The following is a 25,137-nucleotide window of genomic DNA, read 5'->3' on the forward strand; positions in this document are numbered from 1 at the left end:
GTTTCGGCCCTTTTATTTAATTGTGTTTTCTTTTTCTCTTCACCCCCTCCCTGTTGGTTTTGTTTTCCTTGAATCCCCCTCCTTTCCTTGAATTCTCCATTTTCCTCTTGTTTTTGCAGTACTGGTCCTCTCCTTCAAGGTTGATGGCAGCACTGAGAGAGAGAGCAGAGCAAATCTGCTGACATCATCCTCCCAAGATCCAGTCAGCTTGGCTGAGAGAGAAGGAGGGGCAGAGAAGAGGCAGAGAGATACAGGGAGGAAGGATGGGAGGGAAGAAGGGAGGGCATCAGGAGAGGATACTGCAGCTCCCTCTCACAATCTACACACACACACACACATACTGTATATTCAGATGAACTGGATCATGAGGCTCTAAAACACACGCCCACAACAGCAGCATCACGGTGCTGCACCACAGAGAGAGACCAGCGAAACACTCCCATCTCTCACTCTTTCTCTCTCTGTCTGTCTCATTCTGTCTCATCCACAAACACACACACACACACACATAGATAACCAGACACGTGCTGCAGGGGGAGATCTGAGTGTTGGGTCGCTGAGCATTCACGTCCCCCCTCCCTTTCTTCTTCTTCTTCTTTCTCCCTCTCCACTCTCACTCTCTCACTCCCCTCTCAGCCTGTTCACCTTGTCTGTTCCGGCTGTATGGTTTATTGTTGCGTCAGAGCCAAAGAGAGCCAGCGAGAAGCATGCCGGGGGAGAGCTCTCACAGATCTGTCCCCACCGACAAACATCCAGAGCAGGGAGCTGAGGAGACAGGGCTTCCTGGACCAGGTAGGACATCATCTAGGGTTTTGGGGATGGAGAAAGGAAATGAGGTAATTAAGCAGGAAGATGCGATCGAAGATGGAGACAAGGGCATCATTTGAGGAGAGAGGATGAGCATAGTGTTAAATAGATTGTGGCAGGAGGGGGATATAAAAGCATGGCAGATATATAGAGACTACTGGGGTAGTGAAAGTGTAAGAGACTGTTAGGTAAATCTGCTTGAAACTACTATGTGGGGGTTATATCTGTATGTCTGTTGACATGTGCAGTCTGAGTTAGCTGTGATTCAGCTGCATGTTGGCCTCTTCACTAAACTGCATGTTGTTTCCCCCTCCAGCTCCCAGCTATTAGCAGCCTCCCTAAAGAACTCCCATACACTCCTCATCACTAAATCCATAACAATCTCTCATCCAAAAGCTGTAATTGCCCTCTCTCCAGCACCCAACCCCCCATCCTCATCTTCCCCCCCATCCTAACCCTTACCCTTGCCTCTTCGCCCCCTATCCCCCCATCCCGCCTCCCCCCATCTTTAGCCCCGGCGCCACCTCATCTGCATCTACATCTCCCCCAGCAATTTTGCGAGCTGGAAGCGTAGAGTGGCTCCTCCCTTCCCCCCCAGCCTCAGCAGGAACATGACACAGCAGCATGGCAGCACTCTCTGTAGGAAAGAAACACACAAACACAACCACATAAGAGCTTCAGTCACAAATCGTGTCAATTATTTGCTCATGTTGCTGCTGGGATGTTGTGAAATCAATGAGAATAAGGAGAGAGAGAGAGAGAGAGAGAGATGAGTAGATAATGTGTCAGTGCAGATGAGAGATTGGGAGGGTCAAGATTTTATTAATTTATCACCTTAATGATGATCAGAGTGAGAATCTCGTCATTGGAACAAAGTCGTGTGACTACTGTGTCTCTTACAGTTATTGCAATGCTCACAATATAGTTTTCATGAGTAGAGTATAGTGTGTATATTGTAAATGTCTGACAGTTATGATGGATAACCTTAGTGGCTATTACAGAAACTCCCTGCCTCCTCTCTGCTGGAAGTATAGTGGTTTTGCTATTTTGGAAATGTTCCTGCTTCAATTTCATCATTGCCCTGATCTGTTCTTAGACTTGGAATTATTTTAAGCTTTCTTGGCCTGAATCTTGGAAGGGGAGGGAATTGTCGGATGCTCTAGTTACAACTTGTATTCTGGGCACATACTTGATGAAAAAGTAGAGATTAGAGGATTGATTATGAGACGAAGAAGCATATATGAGACTATTGAGGTGGGCCTCTTCTTCAAGGCTCAATCGGAGCAGTAGATGAAATAGAGGCTCCCCTTGGGGCTGACAGGCCAGTGCTGCAGCCTCTGTGACGCAGCTCCAGTCTGCTCATCGTGCTGCGGCCTGCTCCTCGTAGGGCAAGCCGGGTGCTCGATTTCACTGCGTCCTCCCAGAGGAGACTTGCTAGGCTGGGCCAGGGAGAGGAAAAGAGGCAGACTACGCAGACTATTCCAGCAGTGAATCTGCAGCTATGACACAGTCATGCTAGCAGAAATAATACATGTCACTGGCTCATTTAGCAGCCTAGCAAAACAGTAGCTCCAACAGTGTGCAGTTACATCATATACCAATGCCTAACATATGAGGGATAAAGATACAGTATTTCTGAATGAAATGTGTCCTATGTAGTTTTTTAGCTTGATATTCTATAAGTCAGATATAGAATAACTATTGCTTTTTGTTCGTCATGGTCATTGAAGCTAGGTGCCTTTGTATTAGGCCATGCAGGAGGAAACTGTGACATGTTCTATACCCATTAACCCTATTAGACTATGCTGTACATGTAAGTGTAGAGCAGCAGTTGGCTTTTGTGCATCTTTCTGATTAATGGCAGGCTTTAGTCTCTGGTGCATGACTCAGCAACACACACACAAACACACCTAGAGCTTATTATTGGGCCAGCGATCAGGCAGGGCTGCTAAGTGCTGATGATTGCATCTGCCACTACCACAGGCAGGGCAGGAGAGCAGCGAGGGAGGAGACATACTATGTGCAGAGAAAAAAAGAACATGGAGGCGAGAGAAGGGAGAGTCATAACGAAAAGTGAAACAAGAAGAGGCAGCTATATATAAGCCTATATATACACGTATATTCATGTATAAAACAGGACTGCGGAGAGGATGCGAAAATGGTTTGGAGAGGAATTTTGAGGGAGTGAGACAAAGGAGGGGATACAGAACAGAGAGTGAATTAGTAAGTGATATCTGGGTTCCTGGCAGAGCAAGTGTGTGTGTGTGTGTATGTGAGGGTGTGTGTGTGTGTTTGTGGCTGGCACCGAACTGAGCCACTTGTGTGTTATAATGGCCAATCAGCATGTGGATTGAGGTCACCGTGGCAATGGCCCAGTTAAGAGAGCAAATGAACGTTCTATGTTCCCTCAATTTGTGCTATAGAGAACGAGGCTTACATTGCATCCTTTAGGGATATTTCACTGAATGTATAGTTTTGTGTTATGGTAATCAATCCAACATAACAAATTCATTAAAGATAAGCAGTGGAACTGAAAAAAATCCTGTCATTTCATCTCAGAGATGTCTTTATCCCTGATGACAGTTATGAAGATGATAGCATGGTCTAGAAGGACAAGAGGACAGTGAACACCGTAATTCAATAACAGTTCCTTTTTGCCTCTGGCTAATTGTGCAATTGTGCATGTTGACACAGAAAGAGAAAGAGAGACAGAGAAACTTGGAGGTGAAGTAAGATACTGTAGTGTATGTAGAGAAGCGCTGTTCTCTACTTCCACGTTTTGAGTCCAACCTTATGGTGGAAAACTACAGGGAGGATTAATCAGTTCAAACATGTTTAAAAAACAAAACCATCCAAGACAGTGTGCTAGTAGTCTGTTTTCAGTCTTGGTAATTGTTTTTCTCTCCAAAGCCATTTGCAGTGTCAGAATAACACACAGAGCTGAGCGATATTTGGTTAATCTGAGTGGCATTTTGGTGACATCTTTTGAGCTCTCTCTTAGTGTGTGGGAGAAGAAAAGTAAAGTTCAACTGAAGAGATTAAAAGTCTATTAATGTACAATAAAAGAGGCGTAGCCTTCCACATCATGTCTAGTGTTGTGCTACTGGGATAATTTAGTCAATGGTATTGATCTCACTTCTTTGTTAGTTCCTAACTACAGTTAAAATTTACCATAAATCTGTCAAAGTAGACAGTTTCCTAATTTAAAATATTTTATGCAACTTCCCCTTCCCTTTATTTAAAGTGTTGTTTTGCATTGCTTTTTCTGTTTTTCAGACATGACCAGACACCCGTCGACTGACTCCTCCCCAAGTGAAAGTGGCTCCTCCCCTAGTGACAGTGGTTCTAGCCCTTCTCCCAGTACTCCTCAGAAGCTACTCCCAGCATGCACCTCTCCATTTGGACCACGACTATTTCATGCAACACCTAGCTCCTCTGGTACTCTAAGACCTCAACCTGAAGGCTCTGACCATCGCAACAACACACCCAGACTGTCTGGAAAGTTAGGTGGTCATGGACCATGTGGCCGCCATATCCCTGTTAAGATGGAGAGAATCAAGGTGCGCATTTTGTGTGTATGAGCATGTTTGCAATTTTACAGCAGAAATGCTACCAGACACATTTTATTGGTATACTGATATGAACTTTTTTTTCTACTTATAATGTGTTATTCCTAGGTCCTGACTGGTTCTGAGGTGGAGAGTGACTATCAAGAGCCACAGACCATTGACGCAAGGGTGGTGATGGGTCAAGAGACACTGCTTAAAACAACAGAGATCCGGAAAAGGAAACCCCTGGTTGAGCCAAGTGGTCAGGCTATCCCTTTGCCATATTTTCCAAGCTTTCCAGGTCCTCAGTCACAAGCAAAAGAGACCCAGCTGAAATCCAGCAAAGAGGAAAACCAAGCCCAAATCCCTCAAAAACAGCAGGATCAGCAAAAAGACCCTGTGCAGCCCCCAACGACACTCCATTCCGATTTTCAGAACCCCCTATTCCCTTCCTCCTCCTCCTCCCCGGAGCCAATCACAACAGATGATAATTTGAAAGACAACCAGGAAGAGGGTCAAACCCTTTCTCAAGACGAAGTGCCTTCCCTTTCTTTTTCTGAGCTGGCCTGCCCAGTTGCTTTGTCCTTCTCTGAGCCAGCCTATGCTGTTGACCCTCTACGAGTGGGTGTGCCCTCATCTCTTGACCCCGACCTATACTATACCGCTCCTTCTACCCCAATCAAAATGGCCTCCCGCTCTTCGCACCTTAAACACCATTCATATCCTGGTTCTCCAGCCTGCCCACTCTCCCCTGGCTCTCCCTCAGACAGCGAGGATCTCTGTTCCCCTCTCACCTCTCCCTCTGGCTCCTATATCACAGCGGAGGGAGGCAGTTGGACCTCCTCTTACACATCTTCCACCTCCCCGTCCACCTCTCCCAACCTGCTCCTGACAGAAGAAGCACTGGAGGCCCCTGCTTGCTTTGTGGGCTCCTTATCAGAGATTGGAGATGAAGTTGGGGAAGAAAAAGGACGAGCAGGTCCAGAACGGGAGGAGGAAAGGGCAGGAGACTTCTGCCTGTACCGTCCTGAGGATTTTGTCATGAATTCAAGAATGGGTCTTACAGGGACCGTGATCCTCGAGGAGGAAGAGGCTCTAAAAAGGGAAGAGATCAAGATTTCCAGAGAAAGTTGTCGTCCTTGCTGGGTGACTGACGATACATCCCCTCTAAGGAGCAGTAGCAGCCGTAGCAGTGACTCCCAGGAGGATGGCGGAGAGTCTGAAAGCTCACTCTGCCCACTGGAAGAGGCCTGTGCAGGGAGAGCAGAGTACTCTAGGCCCATGCAGACAGGCCTGAAACTGCAACTCGAGGCATGTATATCAGAGGAACATTATGGGCAGATGGATGACCACATAGAACTACCCTCCACTGCTTTGACTCCAGACACAGAGAGCATGACCATGGCCTCATCTAGCCTTAGCCCTGACTCACCTGTCAGCCCCCTGGATGCCTTCTGTCCTGGAGTCTTTGGCAGGTTTGGCCCCAGTTCTTTCATGCTCTCCCAGGCAGCCTGTGCTGATGATATACCAGAGGAGGAAAGAATGATCCCTGCCTCCCTCATCTCCTTTCCCCTCCACACCAGCCTTATCTTTAAGGCTGATTCAATGGAAATCACCCTCTTCCCCACAGAGGATGAGACTGATATAGGAGAAGGTAATGAGGGAAATGAAGGAAAGGATGTTAATGCTTATGCAGCAGGAGAGGAGGAGGCAGATGTTGAAGATGACGACGATGACGACGACGATGATGAAGAGGATGATGATGATTATGATTATGACGATGATCGTGATGGCAATGCTAATGGCGCTGCTGACGGTAATGACATTGATGAAAATAATGAAGACGATGACAATGACGAGCACGATGAGGCAGGTGAGGAAGCTAAGGTAGAGGTGAAAGTGGTAGAAGAGGAGAAAGTTGAGGGAGAGGTGCAGGAAGAGGATGATGGGAAGTGTGATTGCAAAGCAGTGGTGGATCCTATAGAAGAGGACAGCTCAGCATCCTTCCTTCATTCACTTTCGGATACATCAATCAATGAGGGGTTGGACGAAGCCTTCTGTTTCCAAGACGATACAGATGACTCATTAGATTCCGCCTCTTATAATGGGGAGGAAGACGAACGTCTCTACAGCACTGAGAGGCATGCACAATCACTAGAGCCCACACCAATGGACGCACTTGATCTAACTGAAGTACAAACGGAACCTGAACAGGGATCTACCACTGGGACAGGTCAAACTGGACCTTTGCACATACAGCTGAGCACAGACAAACCTGTGGATCACCCCAAAACCACCTGTCTTTCTGAACCTACACCCTTGGATGAACCTACACCCCTTGAACACCAGTCAGACCCTGAACTGGAATCTACTAGCGGAATAGGTCAGATAAAACCTTTTCAAGTGAGCATGGACAAACCAGTGGATCGCCAGAAACCCTCCGGTCCTCCAGAAGCAATTTCTTGTCCACCAGAATCCTCCAGCAAACTGGACGAGAGTGGGAGTGAGAGTGAGATGATGGATATCTCTGGTTCTTCCAATCCTCTCGAGCAGCCTAAAAACAACCCTCATTTGAACCCTTCTACCACTCCTGTTGTCATTCGTGCTCCACCTGCTGAGTTCCACGCCTCTCCTCCTTTGGCCGCATCTGCACAGGAGACGACAGACCTTAACAGTTCAGTTCTTCCGGAAGAATTGGCTGAGGAAAAACCCCAGATGAAGGATGATGATTTGCAAGAGAGCAATGATTATTCAGGGGAGGAAACCACAGAAGAACCAGAAAGAGACTCTTTCAAATTGCTTATCAAGCCTCGTCATTATCAAGCAGAAAGCCACAGGGCTGTAGGAGCAAGCAGACGTGTATTATCAAAGTCTTTCTCCAATAAATCAGATGTGCCTGGAGGGGCAGAGGCCATATGTAGGACCAGTATTCCCAGGGAGTCTGACACTGAGCTTGACCAGAGGAATGGGAATGCCTCAGCTGAGTCCACGAGTGTGGAGGGTAGAAGCATTGATTCAGCCACCAATGACTTGAATAAAGGTGTACTTATTCTCTCTTGCCCTAAAGACCCTAATCCCAACCCCAGTAATATCCCTGTTTCTGCTTTCCCAGAAGTCATCTCAGAACTTACTGACAATCTGGCCCAGACCCCGGGTGACTCTGCCCAGGAGAACCTGAGAGAAAACACTCTGAGTACTGACGAGGGGGTGCTGGGAGCTGTTGGATCCCCACACTCCCCCCTTGCCATCTCCCCCAAAAGGGAAAACTCAGAAACAGACAGCAGGAGCGGGAGCAGGGAGATGCGTCCTGGAGCTGGGGCATGGTGTGATGACAGGATGGGGCTGGGCTTTGGTCTAGGATTAGGATCAGGGGCGGAGTTTGGTGTCTGGGGAGCAGGGGAGTCTCTCTGTCTGTCTCTGGGGAAGAGGTATGAGTTAGAGGCGGAGGGTCTGCTCATGTGTGACACAGAGGGCCAAAGCACAGAGACGGCCGTGGTTCCCGACATGAGCAGTGAAGTGTGCGATAATTATGACAATGTTCTGGGATCTGTTCTGGATGAGGAAGACAACAACAGTCTGTGTGGAAAGAGGGACAGGTTGGCGGATGAAGAATTGGTAGGAGAGGGAGCTTCTGAGTCCAACTTGGCTTGCTGGAAGTCCATCGAGGAGATCTCAGAAGCAGGCGGAGGGGAGGATGGAAGCTCCAGATTCCCAGAGGATGATGTCAGTAATCTAAATCCAGACAATGATGGAGATAACACACAAACACAAGTACATGACACTTGGAAAAATTCTAACAATAACAATGATTCTGCTTTTGACTCCTTGGAAGTAGCCATGTGTGGAAGTCTGAATGCTCTATCAGAGGAAGTGAGACCCCAGAGTGTGAGTGTCAGTGTTAGAGAGTCTGTGTCTAATATTCCACTTGAGGAGATGCCGCCTCAGGTTTCTGACACAATTCCCAATGAAGGGAAACAAAAAGACAGCTCGATAAACCAGGCATCAGACACAACACAGGCACCATCCTCAAAGGAAGGTGTCTGTGAAGCTCACGTGGACAAAGCTGTAACAAACCAGCATCTCAGTTCACAAGATAAAGCCAAGTCAAGATGTCATACTAGCCCAGAGTGTCAGACAGCCACTCCAGAGACTAATACAGCCTTTTCTTTGCTACACGGATCCTTTGGGTCCTTTACACCTAAATGTAAATCTAATGAATCCAGACCAAGTAGAGCTTGTCAAGACAAGATGGAAAATACTGGTTCTCAGTCAGAACCAGAGATCGTGGAGCCTCAGACTGAAGGCCAAAGAAAAGGGGACGTCAGTCCTGCGACTGACAGACTTGCTGATGAACCAAAGACTAAAGATGCCTTTCGAGGACAGCAGTGTGTTGTTAGTAACTCAGGGGAAGAAGATGAGGAAGAAAAAGCAGAAGAGAAAGCAAAAAAGAGAGGTGAGGAGAAAGATAAGAAGAACAAAAAGGAAAGAAAAACCTCTCCTGCACAGAATGGGTCAGAGCACTTTGCGTGTCACGCCCCTAAAGGGGAACTTTGCACAGATAAACCAATTGCTGCTAAGAAAGGGAGGAGAGGGAAGCAGAACAAATACAGGGCATCCCAGACAGGCAGTCATGTTGACTCTAGCCCTGAATCTGTTGATGATCCAAAGAAACCTTCTGTTCCATTAAATACCACAGCAGACGGATGGTCAAAGGGGGTCGCAGACAATTGTAAAACTAAGGCAGGTCGAAAGGCAAACAACAAATCTTCATCGTGGGACTGTCAACAGAAGACATCTGGGACAGACAAAGCTGAATTTGGTTCACAGATGCAGGGGGATAACAGTCCCAGGCCTGATGTCAAAAGTCCTAGCCGTGGACACTGCAATTCTTCCACGCATACCCCAGGCAACCTCAATGTTGTGTTGGCAATGAACCAAGAGTTACATCACAAACAGGAAGTGCTTGATAACAGACCACTATCTGATAGTCAGAGAGGAATCACCGTGGATATCAATGACAACAACATAGATACTGGCCACAGCCCACCTACCCATGATACCGTATCATTCTCTCTGACTCCACTATCTTCCTCAACATCTCCTGTTTCCTCTTCCTCCCCTCTACCATGTGCCTCAACAGAGCCAGAGGATGATCTTCCCACACCTGTGCAGGAATCCCAACCTGTCCTCTCAGTCCAGCAACAGCCTTCACTGTCCATGTGCCACACCACCCCTACGCTTTGCTCTACCTCCCTCGCTACACAACAAGCCCCTGATTCCCAATTTCTTCCCAACAACAACCTCCAACAGGTTGTCCTTTCTGCAACTACATCAACTACATCTACAACAAGTGTCTCTTCGCCCTCATTCTCCACTGCCATGCTATTAAGCCTGTCCCAGCCTACCCAGGAGTCGTCTTCACCTGCGCCTGGGACTTTAGATTCAGCATGTTTTCCAGACTCTATTTCCCGTCCCCAGTCTCAGCCTAATCTCAACATCCAGCCTCGCAAACAAATCAAGCAAGGTTGCACGTGGAGCACACAAGACAGATGCAGAGGTGAGTTTAGAAATGATGACTTGTTAGATTGATAGCACAGTGCACTACACACTGAGGAATCCCTTATCATTTTTGTTACAGCCAGTTCTGGCAACAGTGTAAGATTGCTTTGCAAATTGGGATTGTTATCAAAAAGAAAAATGGGCACTATATTCCCATAGTCTGTTGGTTTTAAGCAATAAAAAAGAAGCAGAAAGTTTGTCAAATGTGAGCTTTCTAATACAAACATGATCAATTAATGTGTGCTCTGTAAGGTCCCAGTTTGGCTGAGGAGGAGACTGACAGCGAGGATGATGGTGGACTGCCTCGACGTGGCCACAGATCCCAGGCCAGAGGAGTGGCAGGAAACAGAAATGGAGCCATGCAGAGAGAGTCTGGTCCATCTAATCAGCGGGAAATGCAGCCTTTCTCTGCCCACCAAATATCCGACAGACAGTCAGGCTGTCCAATCAACCACAACCACAAGATTGCAGAAGAGATCGACCTATCCTTCAAAAACAATTGTGAGTTGTTCCTGACCTCCTATGGGAAATAAGATTCAACATCAGGAATCCCCTAATACACTCCACCCTTTTCTATTTCTGCCTCTTTCTTTCTGTTTCTACAATAGTAAACCCACAGCTATGGTTATTAAATTGATGATATAGGACAGAATAGTTTAAAGTGGCTCTGCTTTTATGACAGATATCACAAGAGGCGTAAATTCTCTGCATTATATAGTTCACTGTTTGAATTATGGATGAAGCGTGCCCTGTTGTTGAGATATATGTATGTGTGAGATATATTTATGTGAAATGTATTTTCCATGGGCTAATTGAATTGCCTCATTAGATGAGCTTTTGGATTTTGAAATGAACGCTCTTCATCAGCATAGCACTAATGAGACAGAGTCACTAATGCCCTTATTACTTCTACTATGGTGATTAGTTTCTATGGCAATAAGGATATGATGCTCTTCAATTTCATGCACTTGAATGTGTGTTGAATATTTTCTTGTGTAGGCTCCATATTGGCTTCCTGTAATGAGTCTGAGAGTGAGGGGTCAGTGCCGGAGCTAGAGGAGCCAGAGCCACTGAGGCCATCAGAGCCCCAGGTAAGTCTGTTCATGCTGCTTTATTGGAAACCTTCTTTTCCTGAACTGGGCAACCTATATCTTGTTTAACACTGTTGTAAGGTGAGGTGCAGGAGAGCAGGGTGAAAGGTCATCATCACTATGGCAGGGAAGTCTGCTTGGAAAATAAGGCAGACTTTTATTTTCAGTCTGAAAAAATCATCAAACAAAGGAAAAACACAAGGAGGGAAAATTCCTCTGCCTTCACATACAATGCTCACCACAGGTCTGGTGCTGCTCTTTCAGAGAAAACCTCTGCTTTCACACATACTAATATAACCTAACAGCCCGCACTTCCAGTTCAAACTGGCCTATTAGGTGAGGACTACCATCAGCTGAGACTGGAGACACCTGAAGTGAGAACCTGGTCAATCAGAGCACACCTGAACAAACCTGGAGCCACTCAGTCCCCGTCAGTCAATTAACCTATTAACTATAGACCAAAGAAAACTGTGATCCACCCAACTTGGCCCAATCAAACAGTGAGTGAGGGAGTTTGTGCTTCCTCACAAACACCTTGATTTTCTAGTAACACGTTATACTTTATAACAAATGATATTGGGATTACATTGAGATTATTTTGAGGAATATAACTTGTTTTTTTAAGGTCCTGATTGAATGATTTCGTATCAGGAGGAAGCTGTTTGTGTATACACTGACAGCCTGAAAACTATAAAGTGTGTTATGTAGAGATCTTGAAGCTAGAATTAAAGCTGAAGTAGGCGAGATTGGAGCAAATATGATTAAAAAAAGTTTTTTTTTATAAAACGGTCGCTATATCCTGACAGTATAGTACATGAAACAGGTAACCTGAACAAAATCATGTGCCTCTGTGTCCTCCGGTGTCCTCCGGTGTCCTCCGGTGCTCCTAACGGCATCTGCAAGATTTCACAGACTGGAGGAAAACAAGCATTAAGAGCTGAACTGAGATCTGCTGTCCATCTGCTGTCTATGAGAGCCAGTTGTCAATCACTCGCGAACCCCGACCAAACGGTCAAACTAGGAAGCGCTGATCAGATATGAATCAATATTATGTTACGTTAATGCCTATTTCTCCTCTCAAATGTTTTCAGAATCATCTTGTAGTGCGCGGTTTAGCTGTAAAATGAGAACGTCTTTAACGTGACAGCCATGATGAGATCTCTTGAAGGAACGCCAAGTACTGATCACATGACCATAGCACAGCCAATAGGAACGCTCTCTCTCTGAAATGACCTGTGATTGGTCAAAGTCTCCCGTCACCGGCTAGATTTTTTAAAGCCTGAAAACAGAGCCATGAGGAGGTGCAGAGGTCTAGTTTTCTTTCAGAACACTTGAATTACAATATGCTGAAAGGTTATTATGGAATTTTTCGCCCAATGATGCCAAAAATAAACTGACTACCGCAGGTTTAAAAGCTGAGGAGAACATAAAACATGATTTGTTGATTTGCTTTATATTTTCAGTTGATGAAGTTTAAGAATATTTTCTTTATTTAGCTATAGTGGCTAGCGCTATTTATGATAAATTTGTACTTTTGTGTACTTAAAGCACATTGCTGTTACTGCTGTTACTGCTGTTGCTATACAAAATAGCTAAACTGACGTATGAGAATCTCATAGATTATTACAGTGAAGTAATTGATTTTTGTTTTTTCCTTCAGTCCATTTCCTTTGCAGATGAAGGGCTAAACAGACCAAAACAGAGCCGCAGTGAGAAGAAGGCCCGCAAGGTCAGACAACTGGCTGTATAAAAATAAATGAATAAATCAAGTGTTTATGACACCAGGGTTTCATTTGTGTCATTTTGTCTTTCTTTCTCACTCTCTCCGCTGCTGTATGTGAACGTAGGCCATGTCTAAACTTGGTCTGAAGCCAGTCCATGGTGTGACCAGAATCACCATTAGGAAGTCCAAGAGTATCTTGTTTGTCATCAGTAGACCAGATGTGTTCAAAAGCCCCGCTTCGGACATTTACATTGTATTTGGAGAGGCAAAGGTAAGTGTTTCTTTCTTTCTTAGTTATTCAAGCTTCAGCACATGTATTGTATTGCCTCTCAACCTCTCCTCTCCTATCCTCAGATTGAGGACCTATCTCAGCAGGCTCACAAAGCAGCTGCAGAGAAATTCAAGGTGCCTGTGACCTCTTCTCCCTTGGCCCCACCTGTCCCACCCAGCCTCACCATCAAGGAAGAGAGTGAAGAGGAGGAAGAAGAGGTACTTACTGTCTTAACTACTGTTTCTGAACACCTATCACACTAATATCAGTAGGTTGTAGCATTCTGTAAAATATTTTATTCTAACTTTATATATCTCTCTCTCTCCTTTTCTTTCTTTCTATCCATCAGGTGGATGAGGGAGGTCTTGAGCAGAGGGATATCGAGCTGGTGATGGCTCAGGCCAATGTGTCACGAACCAAGGCCGTCCGTGCACTGAAACACAACAAGAATGACATTGTGAATGCTATCATGGTGAGGAGGAAGGAAGGTGGAGAGAGAGGAAGAGTGAGAGAGTAGAGGGAGGGCAGATGGTGAACAAAATAATGAGTCATAGCCAGTGAGCGGGGAGGGCATGGAGGAGGAGGAGGAGGAGGAGGAGAGGAGGGGGGAAGTAAAGGAGAAAGAGCAGAGGACAAATGACAAGTAGAGTTTCTCCCCAGTAACTGAGCAACCTCTACAGTTCTGTAGGTCATCAGTGCAGTTTGATGCCCACAAGGTGGCAGCAACAACTCACACTGAGAGTTTGTTTAAGTGACGCAGTTGATATTTTTTTTTTTGAGATTCTTGATGGCGTGCAAAGCAAGATGAAGCCGCCTTTAGATCACTAGCAAATATTGGCTGAGTGAAAACAGAGCCTCTCATACTGACTATCCCAGAGAATATTTTTTTAGCCTATTTAAGCAGTGTGACATCTAGAGTGGCTTCATTTCAATAGTAGAGAAGACTGTTTTGTATTCTAATTTCATGAAGGAGAATCGTTTTGTTCTCCACTTAATTTCAGTTATTCATAACGATTTAATTTTTTACCGACTATACGATTCTTTGAACCTCTTTTCTGTTTTGTCTTTCTCTCCCTCTTCCATGTAGGAGCTGACCATGTGAGCGGTGAGGACGATTTGACTCCCGACCCCCTCCTCCAGCCTATAAAGCCTAAACGCCACTGACTCTTCTATATCGCTGCTATTGTATGTTGCATCCCCAATATCTGCTAAATAAAGTCTGTTCCAACGTGGGCTGTGACTGCATTGTGGAATTGATTTTACTGAAAAGATTGCAGATGGTTTCGGTGTAAATTGTTTTAACATCGGTAGCAGCAGTCCTTCACATTCTGCAAATTCACAAGGCCTATATTTAAAACTTCAGAATTAGCCCATCCATCTACAAACCAACCCCCTTTTGGTTTGGTTTTTGCCAATCTCTCAAAATTGTTACACAATATCATATCATATGTAAATCCTTTAGTTGTTTCATATGGTTTGACCTGATAGGTGGGATATGTGATACAAATGTAAACTTTCAACACAGAATTGGAACCGGCTATCACTCAAAATGAGATAACAATATAGTTAAAAATAAAGTAAAATGTTGTATGCTGGTGTTAAGGGTTAACAGGCCTGTATTTACAAGTATAAGCAATTGAAAGTGAAATCTGTTATTTATAGGGTCAAAATACATTCTCATTAGGCTTTTAATGTGAAAGGCGTGCTATATCATCACATGCTGTTTATGTGGCAGATGTCAAGGACTGGGTGAAATAGGCAACATAAAAAAAAAAAATTCTGCTAATGCCTTTTTAAAGGAAATATTGCAAGTATGCTGCATTGTAAGATTACATTTAATTGTTTTAATGTTTTGCAGAGGCAGTCTGCAGATATTAAAGAAATACTTTGCGCTGCTAAATTGTTTTTTGTATTTCAGAAGATTTATGCAAATCTCACAATTATTCAGACGTTTAATGCCAACCTCGGGGGGGGAAAAAACTCATGAATTGGTGTTCCCGTATACAACTAACATTATCTAAAATGTTTTTATATTAATCATACTCCAGAGTTACACTTTGCCAGCACTGTGTCAGACCCAGCTGTCACATATTTCTAAAAAAAAAAGTGGATGTGTCATTATGAAATTAAACTCTCATTTTGCTCTGTTTCTCACTCTCTTATAATGTCACATATTACAGATGACACAGGCATGCCCAAACAGATGCCAGATGCATCTCTCATGCAATCTATCAACTTTATTGTACAAAACTGGTTAGAATACAAAACACATGCCCGGGACTGCAGGGTTCGGCTTTGACAAGTGGTGGCAATAACAGAAACGGATACCAAGCAAGTTGAGCCATCAGCTCTAAATTACAAGCAATGACTCCACATGTAAATGCGTAAAGCCTGTCCCTCTGACTGACTTAGTTCCCATTCGTACTCAAATACAGATGTGAGGAGATGATGTATTTCAGTCGTTGAAAATATAAACATATTGGTATTAATGGATGAAATACTGTCACAAGCAATGTACATGACCAAATAAACAATCCAAATGGTCACTGGGAATGTTTTGTTAGCAATGTCAAACAGTAGTGCTTCTTTCATTCTAAAAACTGTATCACACACAGGTCCCTTTCCAAATGACAAACATAGGACTTTAAGCCATTTCATCTTTTAAAATCCATGCAAGATATGGATCTCTAGGCAAGAAGTGGTGCTCTCCTGAGTATTCTTCATAGCAGTTCAGGCAGATAACGTCAGACTCTGCTGGAAAATGGAATAAATGCCTTTGGGCATGAGTCAAGTGTTGGGGATCGAGATATCATTAGGTGGTAGTTTTCGCTGCGAGGACGTTGTTCTCAAAGTGTCCCTGGTTAGTGATATTCCCAGCAGGGAAGTATCTGGCTACCACGAAGGAAGAGCCGTCTGATGCAGTGGCCTTACCGACACCCAGCTTATTAGTGCTCTTCCACACCATTGCAGTGAAATGGCCTATGTGGGGAGTGAAAAGGAAAGAGAAAGAGGGGAAAAAAACAGGCTGTTAGGACAGGAAGCTGAGTGCAGTTCTTCTAAATATTTACAGGCGAAGGAATCTTAATTCCTCTCTCACTCATCCGTCCCTGTACACTTTATTCCTTTCTTTCTCTATCAGGCAACTTTATGTGAATCAGTGTGAATCACTGTGATGACCTCCTAGGAGTGATCTGCTTCATGTATGATTAAGATTAACAGACTCATGCACACTGGAGTCTGAGGCTATTGGAAACCATCTGGAGGAATTAGGCCCGACTGGAAATGACATGTGGGTCGAGGAGTGATACAGAGGACTGTGGTTTTCCCCATGGCCGGTCACTGAGTCAGACAGTCACACGCTGACTGAGGTGTGACATCAGCAGGGGAATAACAGCAACCTTGCTCATGCCTGGGTAAACATGACATCGACACAGAGAAACTGACAACGAGAAAACAGACAATGACAAAGAGAAACAGAGCAAGAAATAGATACATTGAGATAAATGCATCGGGAAAAACCATGAGGAGAAATGAGATGAGACAAGACAAGACAAGACGACATGAAAACATGTGAGAAGGGAAGTGTTTGATATAATGTGTCAGGACAAATATGAAAATTTTAGATTTACATGTGGTGATACACAACACGGATGTATAAATTAATCTTTGCAAACTCGCCACACATAGTGTTCAATGTGATGAGCAACGTTTTTATTATTTCAGGGCTTCTATGAATGATTACTTTCAGTGTTGATTAATCTACAGATTTGTCCTTGATTGGTTCCTTGATTAATATTAAATTAAAGGAACAGTGTGTAACATTTCGGGGGATCTATTAACAGAAATTGAATATAATATTCATAACTATGTTTCATTAGTGTATAATCACCTTAAACTAAGAATTGTTGTGTTTTCGTTAGCTTAGAATGAGTCCTTCATATCTACTATACATGGGGAGCTGGTCCTCTTCACAGAGTCCGCCAATGTTGCTCCGCCATGTTTCTACAGTAGCCTAGAACGGACAAACCAAACACTGGCTCTAGAGAGAGCCTTCGCGTTTTTATGTTACCTGAAGGCCACCGTAGTTTTCTAACACGCTTGTGAAAGCGGTAACGTGAGCCGTAGAGTGCGAAACCGTGGTAGCGCCAGCCGCTGTCTGACTTCCATTGCTCCTAAAGTAGTGTTATTATGGTAAGGATGTCCTCTGAGCGAGGTGAACGGCGTCACCATGGTTTTGCACTCGGTGGCTCACGTTACTGAAGTCTTGGAAAGGGAGGAATGAGCGCAGGGGTACTCAGTTGGTTGCAATCTGCAACCACACCACTAGATGCCGCCAAATCCTACACACTGTCCCTTTAAGTGTCAGAAAAAAGTTAAAAACTAACTAACTAACCAGCCAAGTTGACATATTTAATTTGCTTGTTTCAGTCCAAAGATATTCACAAAATTATTGTCATTTTTCTTAAAGATTATTAATTTTCTGCTGATCAACTAATCGATGAAAAAACTAATTTCAGTTACTTCTCAATTTTGATTTTCTGAATTCTAATTTTGATTGTTATATACTGTATATTAATAATCGGAAAAGCTCTAATGATTACTTATGATTATCCTAGTATTGAATTTAGTAATTTTGCCTAATTTGTTGTTGTTGTTGTTGTTGTTGTTGTTGTTGTGGTAATAGTGTAGGTCAAGAGGTTTGACACTGACTGAAATATGAAAGGAAGTGTAAATCTCACCAGTGCCAGAGGAGAATCCAGGACGGTTGAAGTTGTACTGCTTCACTTCATCATACCAGCGGTCTGCAACATCCTTCCCTGCATGTGCACGTGACAAAGTGTAACCTCAACTTCAAGGAACATTAAATCGGTCTTGTGTCGTACATATTGATCAGAATGACAGCACTATAAGAAGACTGCACCCTGGAGCTACAAATCTCTTTTGGGCACATGTTGTTTACAATGCTGCACTTCTTGTCACCCAGAGCTGCACTTTAGTGCTGCACCGTAGAAGATGTTTTATGAATCACACCGTCCTGCGCTGACATATTTCTGCAGTGAGTCATGGTGTCTGAGCTCTCAAACTGAGTGCGAAGTGGAGGGGAAATAGATCCCAGCTGTTCACTTTCAGGGCGGCAGTCTGCTCTAAGTCCCATAGACTAAACTATAGTATGCATAGAGGGATGTGTATCTCAAAGAGGGCATATACACAAAATCAGTCAGTTTTATAAATAGTATATTGTGTGTAGGTGTGTATGTACCTGATTGGTCATAGGAGGCCCACGCCAGGTTCTCTCCACAGCTCCCTCTACTGGACTCCACACTGTGTTTCAGGATCCGTGTGCTGGCCAAACTTTCAGCATAACTGTGGACAAAGAAAGTTGTGAATATAGCACTGCTGAAATTGTTTTCTCCACTATGAATCCTGCAACAAATAAATCCACTCCTGCAGTGGAGAGATTGCCACCGTGAGTGGCGTATACTTTAAAGCTTGTCGTTTCTTAGGCTTCTCTCAGTTTTCTTAAAGCTTGATGCACTGTGCTGTCCTCCACCCCCCAAAGATACATAGTGAAAAATCCTTACCTCAGAGGTTTAATCTAGTGCAAATATGCAAAGCAGGCACAGAAACCAATTCCTCTAAACAACTGCCTTTGATAATTGGGTTGATATTATGACTGGTTAAAATACCATCTGGGGCTTTTACAACATTTCCATCAAGTTCAATCTGTACAATGTCAAAGGAGTATATGCTAACCTAGGTTTTATCAACACAGTGTTGATGCAGTGGCACTCCAATTTACAATCTGGGGTGTTACAGGGACAAGGTTCAACTCCTTGGCCTGGTAGTAATCTATTAATGTCTGTATTTAAATGACTGTATTGGCAATCATGTGACTTTTGACCTCAGAGACTCTCACACCACAGGTGCTCCACATCACAAGAGTTAATGATGCTTTTTGGGTGAAAAGACAAACTCCAGCTTTTCAATTACACATCCAGTGAGTTTTGTTACTTATTTTGTTGGATTAAATCTACAAATCATCCCAAAGACATGCAGCTGTAAATGAGCAAGCGGTACCTTAACCGTCCTCCTGAACAGGGAGGAAACAGTAATGATTGCATCATTGTAAAGGGCCTTTACAAATGTCAGTTGACAAAGAGGGAGAGGTAAACACGTCATTCATCGCGTTAAAATGAACTGTGCTGCGCTTTATATGGTAGATTATCTCCAAACTCAAATATTTACCATCATATATATTAACAGCATATACAGTATTTAAAAGACACTCACACTACCAGAGATGTTTATGATTAAAGTTATGACATACTATAGCTTAAGGATGCAATTTCATATTAAAATCAATTGAGGAATAAACATTTATTTTCCCAACATTATATTGTACATTTACATAAAATGAGAGGTTCTTTAGCGAATTAGTGTTACTATTGCATCATGCATGCTCGAGGAAATGGACTGAAAGTCTGTTATGCAAGACAGTTAGCTGTCTCTATCCTTCCTGACAGCGCTGATTAAGTTTTGCATTTACTCAACACAATAAGACCCTCAATATCTCTTACTATATTCTGTTATTATTTCATTTGACAGGCTGAGCTGGAACTGTCACTGTTATCCAGAGCAGTCTGACAATGACTCGTATGCGTGGGCCTTGCTAATTAGGTTTTCTAATTTGATCTGTGTGTGCATTAACCCACCGGGTAGCCTCTCTGCTCAACTTGCTGCTCAGCTTCATCGGAGGGGCCTGGTGCTTCCTCCTGTATTCATTATGGCACCGCAGCACCTCCTCAGAAAACTGCTTCGAGGCTGATGGACAGGGAGGAGAGAGGCAGGAAGGGTTAGGCAGCCAGAGAGAGAAATCTGACAAAGGAGACGTGATGATGCAACATGAAGATTCATGCATGGCTGCAGAACTCGAGCTGAGATGGGAGTTCACCACCTGAAGGCTGGCTGACCTCAGACAGTGAACACATGATGGAGCAGAAAACGTCATCCACATCACCCCCCCTCTGCCCGGTGCCTGTCACTCACTGGCCTTTTCATAAGTCCCACAATCTCACGAGTGCCCACACAATAGGCACATTGAAATAGCCACACACACACAAACAATACAAACACGAATGCTGCCTAACAGCTGGCATCGACTCAGCATGCTACGAGATGAATGTGATCAGTAAAAGCCATTTTGAACACACACCATTAAAGAGGAAGATACATTTCTTTTGCAATACTGTTGAAAGATAGCAAAGCTCACAAACACACATACAGAAAACAAGCAAGCCCCACACACAGTTCCATGGGGGCAAAGTTCTAACTAAGGCTAGATTGATACAATCAGAGTTAATATCCTCTGGGTGCAGTTTCCACTTACCTGACTTTCCCATGGTGCTGACACAGGAAGCCTTCAGTAAGATCAGTAACTGGTTTAGCACTGGACGAAAGCAGCCTCTCCCCTGTCTTGTTTTCTGCCCCTGCTCTCTTTCTCTCTGCCTCTTTCTCTGCTGCTCGCTCCCTCTCCCTCTCTTCCGTAATTGCTACCACTGATGCTTGTAAACAGCTGCTAAGGCCTTTTTTCAGGGCCCTTCCTTCAATTCCTGTCTCACCTTACAGCAAGTTGTGCAAAGTTCCTTCTTAGCTATTTATCTGGTTATTACGCAACATGCTTCTTCTTCAAGTTTGGTTTCACTTCATTGAACTAAACCTTGCCTGTCTCTCTTGAAACCACACACCCTACTATCTGCATGCCCTACGTGTATCTTTATGGGTCAGAGTTGCACACACCCACTCTGTCTTTACATTCCCAACGAAAGGGGAGCCCCCGAGACATTGGTGACATCATCTCTGTGAGACAAATGCCCATATATGGCTCCAAGATTGCTGAATTCTGTAACTTTGTAGCCATGACAAGAGAATGTTACCCCTAGCAACTGTAACCGGGACAGTGGCTTTCCTCACAATTCACACTGTCATGATTCAGCATTGTGATGTGCCACTGAAGACAATGGCAAACTGTGAGATACCCTTACCAAAGAGAAGTTCATTCAAGTGTGCTATTAGTATACTTCTTGTAAGAGCCACACTGTGTGAATATAAGTTAAATTGCAAAGCATGCTAAATTCACAATTTCTAGTTATTGTAGCTGACTTAAGTAATGTTTAAAAAGGTAATAAAGACAAATGCATGTATATCGAATTTTGATGTTTATACTCCCTTTAATATAGTGAGAGAGTGAGTCAGGAGGCAGAGAGCTGTGTTAGGCACGGGAGCACATCGTTTTTCTACCGTGTGACACTCTGTAATCTAACTTTTTTCAGTAAACGTTTTAAACTGGATTACATCTCCTGTCATTTGCGTCAGACTGAAGTTACTGTGCCTACAGCTCGTTTGTGGCTTATTTTGGGAATCCAGACGGAATGCCACTAAACTTCTTTTAAACTTAAAATAAGAGAGTATACTTTCAGTTTACTTTTTATGTACTTATCAAAGATGTACTTAACTAAAGTATACTTAAATATACTCGTCTCACACTGACAAGTATACAGAAAAGTATACTTGGCTTATACTTGTACTTAATCTTTTGATCAAGTTATACTAAGACAATTATAAGTTAGTATACTTGTAGTAAAAAAAATATTTAACTAGTAGTTAATATACTTTAAAGTGCACTTTCATAAACTATAAAGTGGACTACAAGTATATACAAGTATACTTGCACTATAAAAACTATTAGTTTACTGAGAGTATAATTTAAAGTGCACTTTCTTAAACTAAAAAGTGGGCCTATTTAGTCCCAAGAAGTACTGAAGTAGTACACTCACAATTATAAAACTAGTACACTATCTGTATACTTATAGTATAGTTGCAGTACAAAATAAGACTTAAATGTAAACTAGTTGTGTACTCAAAGTTTACTATTCTTACACTTAAAGTATACTTAAAAGTATACTTTTATAATCTAAAAAAGTGGGCCAATTTAGTCCAACGAAGTATTAAAGCAGTACACTTATAAGCGTACTAAAAGTACATTGATATTAGTATACTTACTGCATACTTGGGAAATATATACTTGAACTTTACTTAAGTATACTTCATGAAATAAATTTTAAGTATACTGCTTTTTCGTAAGGGTGAGCCACACGGTGTATACTGCACATGATGCTCACTGTTATTTCTGAACTGACATAGCTCACAAAACTTTTTCACTTTTACTAATGCTGATATCTTCAAGGTGCTTTGGTCATAAAAACATTATAGGAGACTTTCCACCTCCATCCTTCAGTTTCTCCAGTAACATCCCGATCAATAAGTTACACCCAATTCTAAATGAGTGATCTCTTACCTGGGTGAAAAAGCAATGATTCAACAATTTGCCTACAGCAGTTGACACAAAGGGAGAGGCACAGTGACCATTCATCACGCTGCAGAACAGGTTTCTACTATTTGTTTTGTCTGTATGAGGTGTGCTTCCCTCTGAGCTTTAATGGTATTTCCGAACTGGGATATCTATCATTTTTAAAAAAAGAAGAAAAAGGACACCTGCTTTAACAAAGGCAGGATTGCTGTGCAACACAAAATGGATTACCTCATATTTTACTGTACATCTCATAACTCAGCTTTTGAAAATTGTCTCTCCACTTTTTGTACAGGCTACAGCTTATAGTCTATAGAGAAAAAATGCCCTTCTTACACTCTCTAAAATCAATAAGACTTCAATGTGTCAGCACCAAAGTGCTCTGATGAAACTGCTTAATGTGTAATAGCAGAATGCCGGGCCTTGATTGCTAATCTCCCAGTTGTGAATATGAGTTTAACACTTTGTTTGGCTTGAATAAATCAAGATCAATAAACACACACATCACAGTTAGGCCTACTGTGATTTGTAGCATGGTTACCACTTTGGCTGAAATATCACAACAACTATGATATGGATTGTCATGAAATTTTGTACAGACATCTGTGATCATCAGAGGATGAATCCTACTTACTTTGGTGATCATTTTGACTTTTCCTCTAGCGCCATCAACTGGTGAAAATCTCAATACTGTGGTTTAGAATAACATATCAATGTCACATTCCCATCATCCTCAGCTGTAAGCTACTTTGCATGTGAACACACTAAACTAAGATGCTAAACATTATGCCTGCTAAACATCAGCATGTCATTGTGAGGATGTTGCCATGGTAACATTAGCATTTAGCTCAAAGCATAAACTGTTTAGCCTCACAGAACCGCTGCCCTGGCAGTTAAATCTTAGTCTTGTTGATTCTTTTGCCACATTTTGTAATTTTGCTGTCTTGGCAATTGATGCAGCAATTCCTGCTGTGAATACAGGAAATTAAAATTCCAAAGACAGCTTCATAAATGAGTCATAATAAGCTGAATGCCAGTTTGCAGTACCATGTGTGTCAGCTTTAAAAGAAGTCTAACAATCATAATTTTTATGTGTGATTTCTCAAGTCATCGTTATGCAATATGCTAGATAATCACTGTCTGAACCGCTGATGAATCATTGCACCACAACACCACAGTGTAGCAGAAAAACACTCTGGTCACAAGTAAACACCAAGATTGACTGAAGACTGTTTTGTGATCAAATTGTAATGATTTCTTTGTTTTTGGCGGGTAAAGCAAATGTACCCTGAGATTCTGATGCATCTTGCTAATCAGCCCACATATGCTTTTCCTTATAATGAAGTATTCATACAAACTGTACATATATTAGTAGCATTTTCTGTCTATACATTACTGCAGTAATTAACAGCTCAAAAGGAGCTCTCCCTTCCCTTCATCTGCTCTTTTATGGCAGATGTCAGCCCTTACTACTAAAAGAAGTTTATTCAAGTGTGCTATTAGTATACTTCTTTTCAACTTAAAATAAGTGAGTGTACTTTCAGTTTACTTTTTATGTACTACATATATATATACTTAACAAAAGTATACATAGATATAAGTCTAAGTATACTTGGCTCATACTGACAAGTATACAAAAAAGTCTAAGTATACTTGGCTCATACTTACAAGTACACAGAAAAGTCTAAGTATACTTGGCTCATACTGACAAGTATACAGAAAAGTCTAAGTATACTTGGCTTATAGGCCTACTTTTACTTAATCTTTTGATCGAGATAAGAAAAGTATAATTAAGTATTCTTGCCTTATAGGCCTACAGAAAGGTATACTTGGCTTGTAGTTGTGCTTACTTTTTGTTAGAGTAACCTATTAAAGTGTGTGAGCCTAAAAGGAGAAGTCTTTTCTTCATGTATCATAATTTACAAATATACCGTGAGGTACAATGGGAGTGTGTGTGTGTGTGTGTGTGTGTGTGTGTGTGTGTGTGTGTGTCCCTCTGGATTAAAAAGACCTCTGGTCTGGGTAATCCAACATTATGCATACAAGTTCCTACATCATAATTATTATCCAAGGAGCAAAGGGGTGTGAGACAAATATTTCCTGAAGGGTGAACCACTGATTTTAATCTGCTCCTTTGCAATAAAAAAAACAAACATTGTGAGTTAAAATTTGTTTTTTTAAGTAGGACTAATGTTTGGCATTGTGAGGTGTTTCAGTTACTTTTCCCGCCCCCACATTTGTAATTACTGAAGATGCCACAAGGTGGGACTGTTAGCAAAGGCACTGAGCAAGGATGTGGTTGGACTATTAGTCACTCTAAGTGCAACTAATGACATCTTAGTTTCATAATATGAGTGGACATGATGGGATTCATGTGAAAAGTCAAGCCACTTGATTTCTCATTAGCTGGATAGTGCTATCTTAACAAATTGATTTCCTCCTTGGTTCCTCCTACCATCTGCATAGTGATGGGACCGGACAGCTGGAAGAAGACATTTACATAGTGGTCTCGCGACGCTGAGACTTTACAACCATACATCTTAATTCATACTAATTGAGATGGCTGTGGAGTGTGTGCATTTGTGTGTATCTGCGGCGTGAATGTGTGTATTTGAGTGCGCACGGCGTGCACATGCAGTAGGAGGGATGGTGATGTGATATATAGAGAGAGCCCCTTTTAGAGGGACAGTACAGACATCGATCCATGCAGATATTACATCATTTATCTCTGCACATTGGCTATATGTGCTGTACTTATTGCTTGGCTCCCC

At 42.8% G+C, this 25,137-nt stretch overlaps 2 protein-coding genes across 3 annotated transcripts; one reads left to right on the top strand and one right to left on the bottom strand.

Moving 5' to 3' along the window:
• The first annotated feature begins 443 nt into the window (after positions 1–443).
• Positions 444–14,230, top strand: nacad (NAC alpha domain containing). Its single transcript, XM_074653778.1, has 10 exons — positions 444–792; positions 4,084–4,367; positions 4,485–9,912; positions 10,167–10,415; positions 10,914–11,005; positions 12,666–12,734; positions 12,853–12,999; positions 13,083–13,217; positions 13,349–13,471; positions 14,087–14,230. The coding sequence occupies exons 1-10, from the start codon at positions 708–710 to the stop codon at positions 14,099–14,101; spliced, it is 6,627 nt and encodes a 2,208-aa protein (XP_074509879.1). The 5' UTR covers positions 444–707; the 3' UTR covers positions 14,102–14,230.
• Positions 14,231–15,660: 1,430 nt separating this feature from the next.
• On the bottom strand, positions 15,661–23,141 carry glipr2l (GLI pathogenesis-related 2, like). 2 transcript variants are annotated; one of them, XM_074653782.1, is made up of 5 exons: positions 23,001–23,141; positions 19,713–19,821; positions 18,260–18,363; positions 17,739–17,816; positions 15,661–15,978 (listed from the first exon to the last, which is right to left on the bottom strand). In XM_074653782.1, exons 2-5 carry the CDS (start codon positions 19,748–19,750, stop codon positions 15,812–15,814), a joined length of 387 nt encoding a protein of 128 aa, XP_074509883.1. In that variant the 5' UTR covers positions 19,751–19,821; positions 23,001–23,141; the 3' UTR covers positions 15,661–15,811. The 2 variants fall into 2 exon arrangements, with proteins under 2 accessions (XP_074509883.1, XP_074509882.1); XM_074653781.1 differs by lacking the exon at positions 23,001–23,141 and adding an exon at positions 20,387–20,732.
• Positions 23,142–25,137: the final 1,996 nt, after the last annotated feature.

The sequence above is a fragment of the Sebastes fasciatus genome, chromosome 12, assembly GCF_043250625.1.
Source record: "Sebastes fasciatus isolate fSebFas1 chromosome 12, fSebFas1.pri, whole genome shotgun sequence".
Lineage (NCBI taxonomy): Eukaryota > Metazoa > Chordata > Actinopteri > Perciformes > Sebastidae > Sebastes > Sebastes fasciatus.